This window comes from Gallus gallus, chromosome Z, assembly GCF_016699485.2.
Source record: "Gallus gallus isolate bGalGal1 chromosome Z, bGalGal1.mat.broiler.GRCg7b, whole genome shotgun sequence".
Classification (NCBI taxonomy): domain Eukaryota; kingdom Metazoa; phylum Chordata; class Aves; order Galliformes; family Phasianidae; genus Gallus; species Gallus gallus.
The window spans coordinates 2,140,921-2,160,151 of NC_052572.1; the positions used below are offsets into that span (position 1 = coordinate 2,140,921).

A 19,231-nucleotide genomic window follows, 5' to 3' on the forward strand; every position below is an offset into this window, starting at 1 on the left:
ACATTTGCAGTCCACTTGCTTGGATCTAACCACAGACCAGGAAAACACATTTTAACAACAGGTGGTAATGAGGAAAAAATGCATGAAAGGAAGATTCTGTTTAATGGCACTATAAATCCATGCACAGCAAATTATTGGTAGCTTGTTTTGCCTTACTAAAGCAGATACTTGCACAGCGCTGACATGATTACAGCTATTATGTCTTCCATGCTTTTAGTTCATACTGTGTATCTGTAAGCCAGATTAACTTCTGTAACAATTTCAGTGTGGTTGGCTGTGATAATAATTGTAGATTGAGTTGTAAAGATGATATTGTCATTAGTTTGGGCACACCGACTGAACATTTTTACAAGTCCTTCAGTATAACACATAAAATCCATTGGCCTTGCTATACGTGAAAGTTTTGTAGGTCAAAAGTAACTAGATGGTGCTTCTCCTTGCATTTGCATAAATGATTGGATTATAATTAGATTCTTACACAGATGGTCGATAGCCTTCAAGAGGGGAATACTGCCTCCCTAACTAAGGTAGTACTCAACCTGGAGTTCTCATGAGAGCAGAATAGAAAATGACAATCATCTCCCTTGACCTGCTGGCCTCCTTTTGATGCAGTCCAAGATGATCAGCTTTTCTGGGCTGCAGGTGCACTCTGCTTTTCATGTGACAGTACTCCAAGCCCTTCTCTGCAGCGCTGCTCTCAATCCATTCTCTGCCTATACCTTGTATTTTGTGCCCAGAATTTCTGTAATCTGGGAGCAGTGCACTGCACTTGGCCCTGCTGTACCTCATTCAGTTCACATGGGTTCATTCAGGTCCTGCTGGATGGCATCCCCTCCTGCTGTGTCACCTGCACCACTATCCTTGCCATTATTAAGGTGCCATTATCCTTGTCAGTAAGATACAAGTAGTACTGATCTCAGTAGTACTGATTCCAGTATGGACCCTTGAGGGACACTGTTCATTGCAGGTTTCCATTTGGATACTGCTGGGAGGTCCTGTGCTCATGATAGTGTTTCCTAATGTGCCTGTAAATGCTCAGACTAACTGGTTAGGAGGAGGAAGAACAGAGTGGACGAAGAAGGGATTGCTGCTCCCACCTCTGCTTGCTTCCTTGCTGTTCAGCAGAACTCTCATTCTTGCTCTGCATGCACTAGTGAGGTCCAGCTAGTCAATTGTGTTGTGCTTGTTGTAGGGAAGATGTATCTTCAGAGCATACATTTCCCTTGTGCAGTTAGTCTCTTCATTTTTCATTGTTTGTTTCAAGCAGTACTGTCCTCCTATGTTTTTGGATAGTCTCACCTCAACCTTAACAAGCAACACGCCTGGCAGCATCATCACATCGACCAGTCACCACGAGAGCAACACGCACGTTAGCTCCTCCAACAGGAGTGAGACGGGAGTTATAACCAGCAGCAGTGGCAGCGCTCCTGACATCATCTCACTGGACTGAAACAAGAGGCAGCATTGGAGCTCCAGGAGAAATTACACACAGCTGCTGCTTGTATCTCTGGAACTTCAGCATCTCTGAAGTTACTCTGATATTTATTGAAAGGATCTGCCTTCTGGAAAATGAAGTAAATTCATTTACATTAGGGACAGAGGTGATAGGACGTTTCTTTTTTCTTGCTTATTAAATAGTTGGTATAGGAAAGGCCCCTTCAGAACCTGCGTTTTGTGCTTCTGCATTGTTCTGGGGAAACTGACATTCTGTTGTTGGATGAATTCAACAAATGTTTAATTTTGAGGGTGACAGACCACAGGCAGCCCAGAGAGGTGGTGGAGTCTCCCTCTCTGGAGATACTCAAGGCCTGCCTGGATGCTTTCCTGCTCGACCCTCGACCTGCTGTAGGGAACTGCTTTAGCAGGGGGTTGGATTAAATGATCTCAAGGTCCCTGCCAACCCCTGTGATTCTATGATTTGTTGTAAAACAGCAATAATGTAAAAACAAACTTTTTTTTTAAATAAAAAAGGCACTTAACCACTCTAGAAAAACCACCACCTGGAAAATGGTGCAAAGGTAGATGGTGAATTTTTAATATTTTCACTGGGGCTGGTAATAAACTTCATTCTAAGACAATGAAGCTTTGTGAAATAGCCATGACTTCACTTTTATGTTTCGTGATCCCCACTTTCCCCTTACCTGCGATGGATGGGAAGGGGCTGTAAGTGGAGTTTTTTTCTTTAGATTTCATGTTCTTCACAAATTTAACACTCCTAACTGTGACTTCTTAATGTTTTTTGAGCTGGGGATGGGCAAGCTATCTATGCAAACCTTGCATTGTACAACCTCTCTGTGCTGCCATGTCAGAGTGGGACACTTCTCCCACCACCAAAACCCCCAAACTATGCACAGTTGGGACATAGCTGAGTTTCTGATTTGGTAACTTTAAGAGATGACAAAGTTTTTCCTTGCTTTTAAGTACCTGGTGTCTTTCTTTGCCACCACCAGCTCTGCCCTTAGATGTGCCAGTAAGGTGCCAGCTTTCTATGACACCTGTAAGGAGAGAGGGCACACTGATGACTTTCTTCAGTGCAGAATTGTTTTCTGGGATGTCATACCCACACCTTTGCTACTTTGGCAATGGCTGTGTTCTGCCTGGGCATACTGCAGTCTTGTTTGCCATAGTGTAAGTATTTCTTCTTGGAGCAAAATAGCTGTAGCTGCATACAGCTCACACTGAACTCAAACTATGGAGAGGTTGCTCTGAAAGTAATGCTTGCTAATTATTTCCATGGAAATAACAACAGATAGGAAGATATAGTAATGCTATTGGAATAGAGCATGGTCTCAGCTACAAAACACTTTTTCAGCAGTCACTACTGTTAGTTAGCTCTGCATTTTTGCTAGTGATGAATGAGTGCCTGTAGGCCGTGCTCATAAATGAACATCAGTGGGTGTCTTTTTTTTTTTTTTTTTTTACATGGAGGAATTCAGTTCCACACCTTTGCTTCATAAACACTTCCATGTCAGACGCCATTCTGTTGGACTGCCCCTCTGCTGCCATCTGTCACGCGCTGACAAAATGGAATATTGGTGGGAAGGTTCAGCCTCTACTGCCGTACTATCAACATCCGCCTCTGCCTTCGTGGGCTGACATCAAGAAATAGGAGGCATTACTTTTGGAGCAGCCCTTGTGTGTTTAGGGCTGAATGATGCTTTGTCCCACCGTAGAACTGCCATGATCAGAAGGCCACGTAATCAGATGGAAATAACCTCCTCTTCTGCTGTGCTGCCTTGTTCAGCATGTGGGGCATAGCCCTGCACGTTTCTGGGGATAACGCAGGCAGTGCTGTACGTGGGAGAGGTTAAAGACCAGGAAAATCATTTCCATACTGCTGGAATAATGGTATTGTCTGTATATGTTGACATAGCAACTTTTCCAAGTGTTGTTTCTCTGTTGAGTAACTGTATTTGAGATTACTCTTTCCCTACTTCCAGCATTCATTTTTCCCTAATTTTGTTTCACATTTTATTTCTTTCATCAAATGTCTGGTGCTTTTTTGCCTTCCAGTACTGTTACAGTATTTGAACTAAGCATATGGATAAGAAATATTGAAGCAGGATGTACTGTACCTCTTGTCTGCTCTGTACTCTCATCTTTAATGCTGCACTGCTGTTTCTCATTGCCTTTTTTGTATCATCTTTCACTTCAATCCTCAATTCACCCATTGGTCTTAATATTACATCCATTTTCTTCTCCTTTCCTTACCTGTTAATTTTTTGTATCTGTTAAGGATCAGTTTTTAGCATGATTTATTTCTAATAAAGCCACGCTGCTCATGAAGTGTTTTCTAATGGCTTGCAGCTGGTTGGTGCTCTCTGCATCACAATTGCACAGTAACTGAGCTAGGAGTGGGGGGAGGCTCGAGAGCCCTTGTGAATAAACTGCTTAAAACTTACTGATGGTGCTGTTTGTGGTCTTAATCACAGGGTGCGGTGTGAGATGGCTGAACTGGCCAAAGGGATGTAAACATGATGTAAATAGCCGTGCAGGAGCGGTGGGTGGAGAAGGGACTGGGGGTTCCAGGGCAGAGCCATTCTACCATGTCACACCACATGAAACGCATGACTACAGCTAATCTACAAAGTTATCTGGAGGTGGAATGCCCTCCTTCAAGCCTGTGCACTTACGTCTTTCAGCCATGGGTGAGAATTTGCCCCGTAAGGATCTCCAGGCAAAATCTACAGTGATCAGAGACTCACTGTGGGAAGGCCTGGCCACCAGTGCTGCATCTCAAGTCAGTGGTAAAACTTAATGGGAAAGGAAAAAGAAAAGAAGGGGGTGGCTCAGCATTAGAAAAATTATGGCTTCTTGTGAAGTTCTGCACCCTAACTCTATCAGAACCTGAATAAGGCAGCGATGGCAAACTGCTACTTTCCAAACTATTTCAGGCAGGTAAAAATGAGACCAATTCTGCAAAACTGCAGAAGGACCTGGTGTGACCAAAAAACAGGCAATAAAATAGCACACGAAAGACAATTTCCATGATTAAAGAGCGTATAGGCAAATTCTGTTTCACATGTAATGAGGCCTGAACTCATCACTACCACTCACTGTGAAATCCTACCACTACAGCAAGCAGCACAAGAGTTGCATGTCCAGAAGCAGTCAAAAGGTAAGGCACAGAGAACAAAACATGACCACTGAAAGCCTGTACCTTGAATGCTGAGTGCAGCTGTGGTTTTCTTTTTACTGCAGCAGTTTCTGTAGAACTGGGAAAAGGTTCAGAGAATACAGCCGGTCAAAGCCCTAAGCTGGCTTCCATACAAAGATGCAAAGAGAAAGAACAGCGATGTATCAGGAAGGATGTAACTGAGGGCTAAAAATGAAACACCACCAACCCAGTGCATAAAGATCAATGGTTCACGGCCATTTCTGATATGAAGGAAGCATCAGCTGAAGCTAACAGCCAGGTTGGAGAGACACAAAAAGAGTCATTTAGGTGCTTCCTTTGCTGTTACAGAATACTCTTGAAGATTTTTGTAACTGGGAGAAAGGAAGAAGAGACACACAAAGAAAAAACTAAACCAGAGGAAGGGCTCTGTACCACACTTAAAAAGGTGGTTTGGTGGCAATGCAAGAAGGGCCAGGTGCTGTTTTAATGGCAGCCATAAGACTGGTGAGGACGTAGAAAGCCATCGAAGCTGTTCAGGCCCATTCTCCATCCTTCTCTTACAAATTCAAAGAAACACCAAATTATCCTGCATGCTGCCACTGCAAACAAGTTCTTTTATCCAACTTGCTTCAGAGGAAGACCTTGATTCAAAACGATGGGTACAGAACCAGTTCAACCCTGGAGTCTTCATTTGTAGATACCACATGTTCTTTTGGCACCCTCTGCTGGCAGGAAAGGCCAATGAGTCGGGGGCCAGAAAAACAGTCAACTTCAAACAATGATCTGAAGATGGGACGAGACAACAGGGAGAAACTTGGAGCTGATAAAATCAGAATTCTTAAGTCCCTTTTATTCTGCAGTGCTTTTTTTTTTTTTTTTTTTTTTTGATGGTATGTCAGTGACAAAAAAAAGTGTTATCTCTTGTGTTCTCCTCTCCATGTGTTCTTGGTTGTGCAGACATGCTCTACTAACTCCAACAAGAGAAACAACTTTTCCACCAGCACATCTGTGGTTGCCATCATTGTTTCTAGTTAGTTTTCGTGTTGGCTGCATCTTCAAATCCACATCCTAATTCTAAGCTCTTTCATTCATAAAATAAAGAATTCCTGTTACTACTTATACAGTTGTGCTCTTTTGAAGTTTCAAATTGTTTTAAGGAAGTTGCTCTAAGAAAACCAGCAACAGCAGATTTTACATTTTCAAAGGTTAGTATCTAGTCATATTCCATATACTGCAGTCCTCAAAAATTCTTGAATACCTTAATTGGAGTAAAGCATGATCTTCTTCCAGATCCGTAAGACAAATTTCTAGCTGGGGCTTGCCAGCTCCAGTAACTATATGTCTGCCAGACTCTTCAGTACACTAGAGGAGGAAATATTAAGGTGCAAATATCTTAATAATTCATTAGTATTAACACAAACATACAGACTAAACCAGAAAATGTCAGATCCCCAAACCGCTCAACCCCAAATATTAAAAAATGTAACAAATTATCATCTTTATATAGCTTCCACACTCAATCTCCTCATCAACAGAATGGCTGATCTCCTCATCCACCAAAACATGGCAGTCGTAACACAATGAAACTATGCAGGAAATGATACTGTAAAGTAAAAACTATTTAATTAACATTGAAACTTCATGGGGAATTCAGAGTAGTCAACTGAACTTCCTGCATTCAGTGAGATGCTACAACTTACACAAAACTTTCATTACCTTTTCTTTTTTTTTTCCCCAAAAGAAGAAGAAAATAAAATAGATTTTGGTCTTTCCAATTAGAAGGTCTTGCTTACCTGAAACAGTCAATCACAACAGGCACCATCAGTGACACAGAGAGCTGCTGGACCTTCAAAGGAGAAACCAACACATCTGGGGGAGTCAATCAGGCTAATCAGAGACCCCAAACCATCTCTATACTGCTTGACGAAGGCTGTCAGAGTTCATACTCAAAGAAATTATCCTGTAGGGGAACATAATTCATTTTAATAATTTGCTGTTTTCAATAATTTCATGATTTTAAAATTTGCAGTGATTAGGCACCTATACCTGCTCTGCTACAGTGCCAATATCCCTTAATGTACTTAGAAGACAAAAAACACAGTAAGATTTCAGTATTTCAGTTCTAACATTCTCAAGATCTAAAAATCTGCTTTGGGTGCATCTGGATTTTTATTCAAAATATACTAAAATGTCACAGTATCGCCACTGTCGGACATGAAGAATCATGCTTCAGATGACTTTACAACTCATCAGCTTTGCAGCTATACATATCAGAGACAGAGGTAATATTAAAAGACAGAGGAAAACAACACGTGAAAGAGACAAGCAAACTTTTACATAGACTTGATTGTGATATATCTTTCTTGTTCTAATGCTGGACTTCTTGACTGTGATCATTCAGATGTGGTCTACTGTGAAATTCGGCTGATGGGGAGGAAAAACAATATCCTAGTTTCCTTTTACAGTAAGTCTGTGACATTTAAACTTAGAACATTTGATTTTATATTCCCAGTCTAAAGAAGAAATGAAGTTGTTCACAGTGTTAAGCTTAGTATTATAAATAGCTGTTCATATTTTTTATGACATGATTTTCTAAGGATGAAGAGCAGAGGTAAGACTTAAAGTATAGCTCAGGTTTAGTATCACAAAACAACAACTGCACAAAAGTGGAGAATTTACCTCGAGAGGCAGAACAGCTCACCTCTGCCAAGTATTACAGAGGGGTCAGCAGGTACAACTGCAATATATCTCACCCTGGTAACTACCTAATTAAGCACATGACAACTTAGCAAATCTTACTAATCAGGGCTTGTCTCATTTTGTATTGAGTCACCTGCAGGTCACAGGACAGCAGTCTAGGTGGCTATTCCTGCAAACCCTTTCAGCTCATGAAAAGAGCAGAAGTGGGAGGAAAAATGATGGGGAATATTAAACACACCAAAATCACATACCACATCACTTGTTCGAATGGGGAAAAACACGAGAACAATTTTAAAAGTTGCACATCTGTGTTTAAGTTGCAACTAACACAGAAAGAAAGAAACATGCATTTCTATCACTACACCAACAGAAGTTTCCAACACAGCCTGGGTCTGGACGATGGATCTGAACACCCGGAGCTGGAGACTAAAGCTCCATCTGCAGCCCACACCCTCTGCACACATATGTCTGCTGCATCCCTGGCACTAGGATCAGGGATGTTAATCAGGAAACAAGCAAGGCCATTACGACTGTGAAGCTTTCAGCATGGAGGAAGCCTCATTGCAAAGAACTGTGCAAAATCATTCACCTTGCTCTGGCAAGCACCAGACCTTTCTTTCCCAGCAGCTTCCACACAATGAAGAATTAAAGTCCAAGTTGGATTCTTACCTTCAGGGCATTGAGGGATGTGGGCTCAGGATACCAAAATCTTACGTAAAGCTCCAGAAGCACAACTGTTGCCAACATCTTCTGCAACAGAGTAGTAAAGCCCATCTATAGCAGCGGATGGGGTCTCCTCAGCTGCCACCCCAAGGTCTGAGACAAGGTTTCTACAGAAACCTCAAGTAATCAAAAGCCTTCCCCAGTTAAGACTGAAAATAAAATAATAATATAAGAAGGAATCCCAAACCAAATACTATAATGTCACTTCAGTGCCAGTCATTGCTTGCTGGAAAACAAATCACTTATTTAAAATGGCCCTGATTCTTTTTTTCTTTGTATTTGGCTGCAAGCTGATTTGGACAACCATTTAATTTACCAACTAAGTAGAATCACAGAGATTAATTATTATTAACATCAATATCAAATTCACTTGAAAAAAATCTAGAAGTTTTACTAAGAGTTATATTTCATTCATTTTTTTTTTCTAGGTCATTGACGAAACCATTAAATAGCATTACAACACAACAAACTTGTTCTAGGTGATCATTCCCTTTATCTGATTAATTCATATGATTATTGCCATGAAGTTAGAAGGCACTCATAGGCCATTCTCAGTAAAGCAAAAGCTAACAAGGAGCCAGGATTGTCTGAATCAGTAGGATGGCACAACAGAATCTGACCCAGATGTCCTTACTGCGGGAGGTTCTCACTGAAAGACATTGGAAAATATTTTACAAGATTTATTTCCTAATGCCATCATGGTATGTCACTCAGTTTTACTGGGATTATACCACCATTCTTCATTGCTTTACTCACTGTGTCCTAGATAAATATAACTGTTCATTTCTAGAATGAACTTCAGGACAAAGCACTTTTGCCTTCTCGACTCCTGCTGCAACATTTATTTTCAATTAAAAAAAAAAAAAGAGGAAAATCATTAGCAATACTCTCCCTAAACAGTAACATCAATAGTTAGATGAAGCTAATGCTGACAGCCCAGTAATCTTTGTCACTGTTATTAAGAGCATAACACTGCTGGCTGACTTTACATTCACTTTGCCCTATCACAGCAAGTTGTTCTTGCTAATAAAACTAGGTAATCCATTCTTAAGTTTCTACTAATTAACTTGTTAATAAAACAGATTATATTACAAAAGATAAAGTACTCAATTCCAACATTAATATTCATTTCTTGCTAGGCTTTCCCAGAGAAACTCCAGGAATGTGTTTTAGTAAATAAGCATGACTCACTTCCAAACATTTTATTTACTACTTCATTTACCCAAATGCCAAAGCAGAATTTTCTATTTACACTGCTCTGCAATAGAAAGAGACATTGGCATCGCACCAACTTTTGTTGCAAAGACAACTAAAAACACAAAGCCAGATTAAAAATTAATAATCATTTTAATTTAAGATATTTTTCATTACAGAGCTGGTACAGAGCTTTGTATCTTCTCACTAGAGAGCAACCAAATTGAAATTATCTTTCTATGACTACTGCATGAGGAGGCTCTGTCAACAATGGGGAGCAAAAATGAAGGAAAAGGAAGTGTTATGTACAGAAGAGAGAAACATCACTGTTTTGTTACAACCAGAACACTGCTTTTGCCACCACAGAAGTACAACAGCCCTTCCCCTGCTGGCTGCAGCAATTTGTGTAACCCACCCTATAGCTCCATCCCTGGTGCTAACATCTCCAGTCCTCCTCTCTTGCAGGGCACTTCTTAAAGCAGTTCACATTCTTATGGTAACGACATATGATGTAGCCTCAGCTCAAAAATACAGTTTCCATAAGCAAAAAAAAAACCAAAAACAAACAAACAAACAAACAAAAATATATACACTGAAGCTAACAAAGGTAACTACACTGCTTCAGGAGAACATGGTATCAAATGCCCAAAAGAATAAAAGTGAGAGATTCCAATAGCATTAATTAATCATCAAGAAATGCAAAGATGTATGTTTATCTGTATCTGCTTACCACAGGAACAGGCTGGTAAATTCTGATTCATTGGAATAAAAAAAGACATTCAGAGCAGGTGAAACATTACCAGAATGGCTGCTATTGAAATAATGGAACAGGCTTGCTAAGAGTTAAAAATAACAAACACATACACAGAATCATAGAATCACCGAGGTTCAAAAACACCTCCAAGATCACCAAGTCCAGCCACTGACCTGACTGAGTCCCATCACTAAGCAATGCACCTCAACGCTTTCCTGCCATTTTCTCACAATGTTCCACATTGGACCTTAGTGGTATTTCCAAAGTATATTGTAAAGATCACACAGGAACACTGTTTTCTTTTTAAGAAGAAAATCAGAGAATCGCAGGATCATTAAGATTGGAAAAATACCTCTAAGATCTTTCAGCCCAACCATCAGCCTTATTTCAGCATCTCTAATGCACCAGCTCTTACACTGAGGGGAGAAATGCAAAGCACAAATACAATGTGAACACATAACTAGGTCACAGCGAGAATCAATGATATGATTTCACCTTTGCACAGAGAAATCGGGGTTTGGTACTCACAAGGATCAGTCTGAAGTGTCTTGTAGGACACGTTTTGCATTCCATGTAACCCGTATGCTCATTCCTTCAGTCTTCCACGACTGAGATGTAACAGAAGATGCCACACATTCCCACTCTAAGAAATGCGTTGTTCTGGGTTTGTTTATTCCGGTATCAGTGATGGCACTGCTTCTTTCAGTATATTTAGAAATATTTCTTTCAGAGCAGCACTCTACTATTAGACAGACACCTTAATGACTCTTTCATCCTCTCCGTCTCCTCCAAAGCTAAATTAATCACGGTGTGTGACTACAGTAAGAAACTGAGCCAGATTTACCAAGGTCAGTTTGTAACCTGCTTATTCAGGCAGGCTGCTCTTGGGAAAGCAGGAAATTTTATTTCCAGTCATAACGGCAGGCTACTTGCACATAAGAGGGCACTAAGCACCTGAATTACTGATGTTTCAGTGAGGAAGTATTCCACCTTCCCTTCTAGAAAGGGAGAATTTCCATAAGGAAATGCTGACCAGATCCAGGTCAGCATCTGTGCACTCTGGCACTGAGTACAGTGCATATTCACCATATCAGGCCCCTCAAACATTTGGTTTGGTAGGAGAGGGTTGGGGAAGAAACATCCCTCCCACTGTAAGCGAAGATCAGGTTTGCGACCACCTGAGGAACCTGAACATCCACAAGCCTATGGGTCTTGATGAGATGCATCCCAGAGTCCTGAGGTAGCTGATCTAGTTGCCAAGCCACCCTCTATGACATTTGAAAAGTAGTGACAATCAGGTGAAGTCCCTGGTGACTGGAAAATAGGTAACATCACACCCATTTTTAAAAACAGTAAAGAACGTGACCCTGGGAACTACTGACCTGTCAGTCTCACCTCTGTGCTGGGAAGATCACAGAGCAGATCCTCCTGGAAGCTATGCTAAGCTCATGGAAGGCAGGGAGCTGATATGGGAGAACCAGCATGGCTTCATGAATGGCAAATCCTGCTTAACCAATCTAGTGGCCTTCTGTGATGGTGTCACTGCACCTACAGACAAGGGAAGAACCACTGATGTCATCTATCTGGACTTCAGTAAGGCCTCTGACACGGTATCCCACAACATCCTCTCCAAACCGGAAAGATGGATTTGATGGGGGGACTGTTTGATGGACAAAGAGCTGGCTGCAGGATCGAGTCCAGAGCATGGGGGTCAATGGCTCAACGTCTGGATGGAGACTGGTGATGAGTGATGTCCCCCAGGGGTCAGTGCTGGGGCTGCTACTCTTTTGTACCAGTGATGTCAACAGTGGGTTCGAGTGCACCCTCAGCAAGTTTGCTGATGACACCAAGCAGCGGGATGCAGCTGACAAACCAGAGGGACGGGATGCCATCCAGAGGGGCCTAGACAGGCTGAGCAGTGGGCCCAGGTGAACTTTATGAGGTTCAACAAATCCAAATGCAAGGTCTGCAGCTGGATCAAGGCAACCCCCATTACCAACACAAACTAGGAAATGAAAGGATTGGACGTAGCCCTGCCAAAAAAGACCTGAGGATAGTGGTGGGTGGCAAGCTGGACATGAACTAGCAATGTGCCCTCACAGCTCAGAAGGCCAACAGTATCCTGAGCTGCACCAAAAAAACAGGGAGAAGAAGGTGATCCTACCCTCTGCTCTGTGCTTTGAGACCTCACCTGGAGCACTGCGTCCAGATGAGGAGTGCTCAGTGCAGGAGAGACACAGAGCTGTTGGAGTGTGTCCATACGAGGGCCACAAAAATGATCCAAGGGATGGAACGCCTCTCCTATGAGCACAGGCTGAGAGCTGGGGCTGTGCAGCATGGAGATGAGAAAGCTGTGAGGTGACCTGATAGCTACCTGTCAGTATCTAGAGGGGAGCTATGGGAAAAAAGGGGACAGACTCTTTAGCAGGGTCTGTGGTGACAGAACAAGGGGAAATGACTTCAATCTTAAAGAGATCAGGTTGGATGTAAAGACAAATCTTTTACAGTGAGGGTGGTGAGGCACTGGCACAGGCTGCCTACAGATGTGGTCGATGCCCCATCTCTGGAGACCTTCAAGGCCAGGCTGGATCAGGCCCTGGGCAACCTGATGGAGCTGTGGTGTCCCTGTGCACTGCAGGGGAATTGGACTAGATGGCCCTCAAAGGTCCCTTCCAACGCAAATATTCTATTATTTTATACTCACACACATACGCAGCCTTCTCCCAGACCTCTAAGCAACGCATTTAGCTCCTGTGTTTATGATGGGCAGCCTCTAAGAGCCAGGGGAAAAATAACAGAAACACCCCTTTTTCCAGCGGACTGATTTCCCCACAGGAAGTGCTGAACACAGCAGCACCCCCCTCCCAGCAACCACGCACCTCCGTTACAACACCACAGCTCAGAGGATAAAACAAAATCCGCTCAACACTGCCCGAGTCGGCGGCTTTCAGTGAGCACCGCCTCCCGCTGCTCGCCCAACCCCAGCACTGCGGGAGAACGGAGGACACGGACAGCGCCATGCCGCCTCCAAGATGGCGGCCGCCCCTCCGCCCTCAGCTCGAGCGCGGGAAGGGCCGCACCGCCTCAGCGCTGCGGTAGGTGGGGAGGGGGCGGGAGGCGGGAACGCACCATGGCGGCGGGCGGCGGGGCGGGCACCTTCCCCTTCCGCTCGCGGTGTCTGAGGGGATGGCGGTCCCGCGGGACGCGGGGCGGGGCTGAAGGCGCCCGGCTTAACCAATAGCCCCGTTGCTGTGAGCTGCGGAGCCGTCTGCGCTGTTCGAGACGACCTGCTCGCTCATCCTCTCACAGCTCCGACGGGACGTTAGGTGGAGCCCTCCGCTAGCACAGCCGCGGTCTGATAACGATCGCGCGGGGGGGGGGAGTGGCTTTAAACTGAAAGAGGGAAATTTAGGTCAGGTATCAGGAAGAAATTCTTTACCCAGAGGGTGGTGAGGCCCTGGCACAGGCTGCCCAGAGAGGTGGTGGTGCCCCATCCCTGCAGACAGCCAAGGTCGGGCTGGATGGGCTCTGAGCACTGATGGAGCTGTGGGCGTCCCTGTGCACTGCAGGGACCTGATGGCCTTTAAGGGTCCCTTCCAACTTAAACCGTTCTGTGGCTCAGGGATTACTTGTACCATATTCCTCAGAGCAGTGATGTTGCAGAGGAAAATCTTTCTCAAGGCTGAACAGACCCAGATCACCCGGCCTTTCCTCACAGGGGAGATGGTCCAGGCCCTTTAGCACCTTTGTGGCCCTAACCTTGCATGAGCTGTGAGGCTGACACCAAACAGATCCCTTAACCCACCTCACTGTGAAACAGCTGTGAGAGAAACAGTTACTTTGCTCTGCAGAACCGGGGAATGCTGGAGTGGAATGCCTTAGGCAGGTTCTGCTCCTGGTGCACTTCTCTGCTATCTGAGGGCCTGATTGCTGCTTACAAAACAGGCTTTTCTAGTGCTTGCATACACACACACGTGATTTTAGAACTATTTTGCACAGCTGATGCACACCCACGACCCTATCAGTGTAATTTACATTATCTTTTTTTCTTTTTTTTTCACATTTGAATTTATGCCAGTCTGTGCAGGAAAGCAAATCTTTTGTAAATGTTGAGTAGTTTCTAAGTTAACAGACACCCTGGTAAAAAAACAGAAACTCTCAGTGTTTGCTGTGAGCTTCTTGTGCTCTACGAGACCTCCACTCCACTGAGAAAATACAGCTCTTAAACAAGGCATCTTTAACCCTGTGTGCTCCCTGGAAGATTATTTTTACAGGTGCTAATTGCTCCTGTTCCTGCTTTTATTTATCTGTCTGCCTGCCTATCTAATCTAGGAGCACAACCTTCTTTTGTACCTTAGGAGCAATGACTGTTGTCGTTCTCTTCTCCACAGTGTCACCCTCAGCTGTGGTCTATGCTGTACTAATTCTTTCCTGGTTATAATGTCACTAAAATTAACCAGTGGGTCCTGTTAAATTGTACCTGAAGAATAAAAAGTCAAGCCTATAGGCATAGCACAGCACGAGGGCTGTGTGCCATTCACATGAGTGAATCAACGTTTTTGTGCTTGCCTTCTGACACTTTGGTCAAGGTTCTGATTTCTGTTCCATTCAAATAGGCGTGGCCTGTTCTGCAGTGCACAGAACAGGTGGGATTTCCATGAGTGTAACAGAGCCAAATGGTCTCATGATGTACACGACTCAGTTTTGACAACGTTTAGTGGTGTGGAGGGTGGGGTTATCAAAGTCTGTTGGTTCAGAGGCTGGTGTGTTTGCAAGACTTGCCCTGGCCATGCACAAGGCAGCTCAGAAGCCAGGCAGCCTATTCGTTCTGGTTTTGAGTTAATGATGTGTCTCCTCAGGGAGCATGTTCGCTCATGGGTGGCACTTCATTACCATCACTGTATAGCTTCCACTCCTGTGCTGGCATGGATCTTGAATGTTCCAGGTGTGTCTGAGGAGCTCAAGTCTGCCTTTGCCTGCATATATATAGGATTTTCCCTGGAACAGTTCAAATTCACTGCCAACTCTTGGAATTTTCTAGGGTGTTACTACCTTTAAAACTAAAGGTTTCATTAATTTGTTGCCATTGCTTTTTGTACTTTGTTCCTTCTGATCTCTGCAGTCTACATTTTGAAGCCTTGACCATCCCACAAAACTTAATTTCACACTGAAATTCAGACAATCAAGGGGCATAATGTTATATAAAAGGCGCAACTGACTTTTGTTTTCCTCACAGGCTCTTAACAGAATGCAGTTCTTTTAAAACTCTTCATTAGAAAGCTGAAAAGAGTTTCATTTGCTAATTTATAAAATTACACATTGGCTGTAGTCAAGTAATCCTTCAGATTTTGCCTGCTTTTCAGAAAGGCCTGAGTCTACCTCAGTGAACATCAGACATCTAGCAGATATCTACACTGGAGGCCTTGCTTAGCAGTGCAGAGACAGGCACTTCAGGAAGGCGTTTTGCCCTGTTATTTGCCTGTGATGAGTTGAGACTTAATGACAGTAGAATATACCACATGGTATCATCTCTTCTCCTTCACTGGGTGGTTTGCAAGAATATCTGGCGCTGATACTAACACAGAAAAGCAGCTCGAAAGATTTTCAAAACCACTGCCTCTGCCTTATCTTTATTCTTTTCACCTCGAATTGGTGAGCTTTCTGCTGTGCGTGGCTTGAAATTGTTTGGGCCCAAATGGCTGTTTTTGAAAACACAAGCTATAAGAATGAAAATTTTGAAAAGGCTGATATCTGTAAATTTGAAATGAGGTGGGATTGTTTGTGCTAGTAAAACACACTGACTTGTCTACACATGCCCAGTGAACTGAGTCAACTTGTTTAGAATTGAGGGTTGGTCTCTTAAATGAGGCACCCAGCGTGGATTGGGAAATGAGTGAAAGGCTTTGTAAGATTACATCATCTCTGCCACCATGTCCGTGCTTGTGAAAGAAATTAATAACGATACCTACCTTACCATAGTTTGTTATCACTTCTTACAATTATGCAATTACGGTTAATACTTCTTACACTGTAATGTATTTATAGTGATAATACGATATCACAGAATGGTTTGAGTGGGAAGGGACCCTTAAAAGGCCATCAGGTCCCACTCCCTGCAGGGCACAGGGACACCCACAGCTCCATCAGTGCTCAGAGCACATCCAGCCTGACATTGGGGTCATCAGGAACAGGGCATCCACCTCTCTGGACAGTATTAAACTGTATTATTAAATATAGTGAAACAAATGTAGAAGTTTTATCATGGATATGTTTTATCAAATAATCAAGAAAATTTAGTTGTGTTCGTTCTACTCTGTAAATCAATGGAAAGGGAAGGGTGGGTGCAATGAATGAAATGTTTATCTGCTACAGGAAGAATGCAGGCAGATTTTTGACACTGAAGTAACAGAGGGCAAACACTCAGTGCTTTGGTAACTTTTCTGCACTGGGAACATCTGTCAGATTGCACTGAGAAGGTCACATCTGTTTCTCTGGGAACAGAGTTATGTTTTGTAATTGATTGGAATGAATGGCATAGGCCAAGGGGCGATGCAGTAGGTTTGCCCTGAGCAGAGCCAGCGTGGAAATAAACACAGTTTGAAGAAGCTTACCAGGAAAGCAATTTTGGTAAGCCTTTGCGTACAAGGCTTGAAGCCTCTGAAGTATCTCTCTATCTATATTACTCAGGAAGAGAGCAGGATGAAGACTGAAAGCTCCTAATTGAGCCAGACGCTGCAGCCAGCTTCCTGCTTTGCTAAAGGCATAATTTTCAAACAGAAGTGATCCAAGCTATTCAAGGAGGCAAAAAGCGTCACATCCACGTAAGCAACACTGTTAAGAATTTCTGTAAGTGTAGGTCACAGTAGGATGGTTATGAGAGCTCTGTGTAGTTGTTCACTCTTCCAGGAGCTCCCAGCATTTAACGTTACTTTCTGACCTCACCAGGCAGCAGTCGTAAGCAGCTTATATAGTAATGACAAATGTGAAAAATGGCATTAAGGAAATCACTATAGTCACAGGAAAAATATGTCTGTTGTGGAGCTGAATGCTAGTTTGTGGTCAGTTCTGTGCTAGGCAGTATTTTTCATTTTACAAGCAGAGAGATGTATTTTATAACACCTCCCTTCCCCTGAGAGTTGAAAAGTAAAATGTGACCTTTTTCTAGTGTCTCCAATGTAACTGTGAGACACCAAATTTCTACAGATCAAAGTTGTTAGTGTTGCATAAGGCAAAAAAGTAGAATCCCAGCCATTCTGTCATGTTTTTATCTGGTTGTAATGCTGACAGGTCCATGGACTTGTTTTCATCATTAGTGGGAACAGCTAGGCACTTTTTACTTACTTATTTTTAATACTTGTCCTGTGTCTTTTTGCAACTGAACAATCCTTTGAATCTGGGAAATTGCTTTAAGATGAGAAAAAAGAAAAAGGAAGGATTTCTCTTGTTGGCACTGCCATATGTCTTTCCAGGTGGAAGTACAACAGGGCACAGCAAGGCAGGGATTGTAAAGGGGACCCTGTTGTGTATGGCTCCTGGAAAACATATGGTGCAGCAGTGTTCCAGCTCTGACTGTGAATTTTTCTTCTTGTGTTTTCTGGTAAATAGAATGATTCCCATGTATGCTCCAATTTTCTGTTTGTGCTTAGGGACAGAGTGATTCTTCATCACCAGAACTGCCTTCTGGATCAGGATGTACCTCAGAGAGAGTCTTGGAAGAAACACAGTATAAGTATGAAATGCTTTCAAAATAATTGTCTGAACCGCCTTTATCATGTAAAAGAGGTTGCAAAAGCTTGGGTTATTGGAAGCGTTAGGATACTGCACTTCACAGAATCACACTGAATGGCCTGGGTTGGAAGGGACCTCAAGGATTACGAATCTCCAACCCCCCCACCCCAGGCACGGCCACCAACCTCCACATTTAATACCAGCCCAGGCTGCCCAGGGCCCCATCCAACCTGGCCTTGAACACCTCCAGGGATGGACGGGGCATCCACAGCCTCTCTGGGCAGCCTGTTCCAGTACCTCACCACTCTCATAGGAAAGAACTTCCCCCTGACATCCAGCCTAAATCTTACCTCCCTTGACTTAAAACCATTTCCTCTTGTCCTGCTGTTATCTACCCTTTCAAAGAGTTGACTCCTCTCCTGTTTATAGATTCCCTTTAGGTACTGGAAGGCTGCAATAAAGGTCACCCCGTAGCCTTCTATTCTCCAGGCTGAACACGCCCAGCTCCCTCAGCCTGTCTTTGTAGGGGAGGTGCTGCAGCCCTCTGATCATCTCTTTGACTCTCCTCTGGACCCTCTCCAACAGCTCTCTATCTTTCTTGTACTGGGGGCTCCATACCTGGACACAGTACTCCAGGTGGGGCCTCATGGGGGCAGAATAGAGAGTGACAATCCCCTCCCTGTCCCTGCTGGCCACCCTTCTTCTGATGGAGCCCAGGATACCATTTGCTTTCTGAGCTGCAAGAGCACACTGCTGGCTCATGTTCAGTTTTTCATCCATCAGGACCCCCAGGTCCTTCTCTGCAGGGCTGCTCTCAGGGATTGCTCCTTCCAGTCTGTATAAAAACCTGGAATTCCTCCAGCCCAAGTGCAAACTCTTGCACTTTGCTGTGTTGAATCTCATTAGATTCACCCAGGCCCACCTTTCAAGTCTGTTGAGGTCCCTCTGAATGGCATCCCTTCCTTCCACTGTGTCAACCTCACCACTTAGCTTGGTGTCATCAGCAAACTTGCTGAGAATGCACTCAATTCCATCACCGATGTCATTGATAAAGATGTTAAAGAGCACCGGTCCCAAGACTGTCCCCTGGGGGACACTGCTTGTTACCAGCCTCCACCTGGACATAGAACTATTAATCACCACCCTCTGTCTGCAGCCTTTCAACCAATTCCTTTTCCAGAGGGTGGTCCACTCATCAAATCCACATCCCTCCAATTTGGTGCGGGATCATGTCAAAGGCCTTGCTGAAGTCCAAGTAAATGACATTTCCAGGAGAAGAAACATCTCTCCATCTCAAAGTGGTAGCTGCTCTGAAGAAAAATCATGCTGGTTCTCAGGTAGTTCTTGCGTCCTTGCAGTAACACTAAGCTGCAGTTGGCTTGATATCAGGGCTTTCTTCGATCCATGAAGGGAGCTGCATGGAGAATACCACATTCAGAATATATTATTTAGCTTTCTCACGGTGTTCTTCAGGGCGCTGTGCTGTAGAAGTGTTAACAAAACCCAAGTTCCCA

The 19,231-nt window shown here is 43.6% G+C and overlaps 2 protein-coding genes and 1 long non-coding RNA gene across 16 annotated transcripts in view; 2 read left to right on the plus strand and 1 right to left on the minus strand.

The window, feature by feature from the left end:
• The window catches only part of PIAS2 (protein inhibitor of activated STAT 2), a 27,456-nt gene extending 23,555 nt beyond the window's left edge, over nucleotides 1-3,901 (plus strand). For 2 of the 7 annotated variants that reach the window (XR_001463856.4, XR_005842622.1), the window contains exon 15: nucleotides 1,268-1,371. Coding sequence is in view for 3 of the 7 variants with exons in the window: in XM_015277280.3 (XP_015132766.1) it covers nucleotides 1,265-1,450 (186 nt within the window). In the remaining 4 variants the exon portion in view is untranslated. Of the gene's footprint in view, nucleotides 1-1,264 lie in introns of all 7 variants that reach the window. The other 5 variants (XR_001463857.4, XR_005842623.2, XM_015277280.3 and 2 more) reach the window with 5 other exon arrangements.
• LOC107051906 lies at nucleotides 84-13,044 on the minus strand. 4 transcript variants are annotated; one of them, XR_005843332.2, is made up of 5 exons: nucleotides 12,869-13,044; nucleotides 10,518-11,537; nucleotides 7,988-8,068; nucleotides 6,412-6,578; nucleotides 84-5,980 (listed from the first exon to the last, which is right to left on the minus strand). It is a non-coding gene; the product is annotated as an uncharacterized LOC107051906 (long non-coding RNA). The 4 variants fall into 4 exon arrangements; XR_005843331.2 differs by having other exon boundaries at nucleotides 7,988-8,190; XR_005843334.2 differs by lacking the exon at nucleotides 10,518-11,537 and having other exon boundaries at nucleotides 7,988-8,190.
• ST8SIA5 (ST8 alpha-N-acetyl-neuraminide alpha-2,8-sialyltransferase 5) overlaps nucleotides 12,989-19,231 on the plus strand; it is a 59,699-nt gene continuing 53,456 nt past the window's right edge. For 2 of the 5 annotated variants that reach the window (XM_004949029.5, NM_001001747.3), the window contains exons 1-3: nucleotides 12,989-13,084; nucleotides 16,677-16,810; nucleotides 17,636-17,718. The gene's annotated coding sequence lies outside the window, so the exon portion shown is untranslated. Of the gene's footprint in view, nucleotides 13,316-16,676; nucleotides 16,811-17,635; nucleotides 17,719-19,231 lie in introns of all 5 variants that reach the window. The other 3 variants (XM_046905282.1, XM_046905283.1, XM_046905285.1) reach the window with 3 other exon arrangements.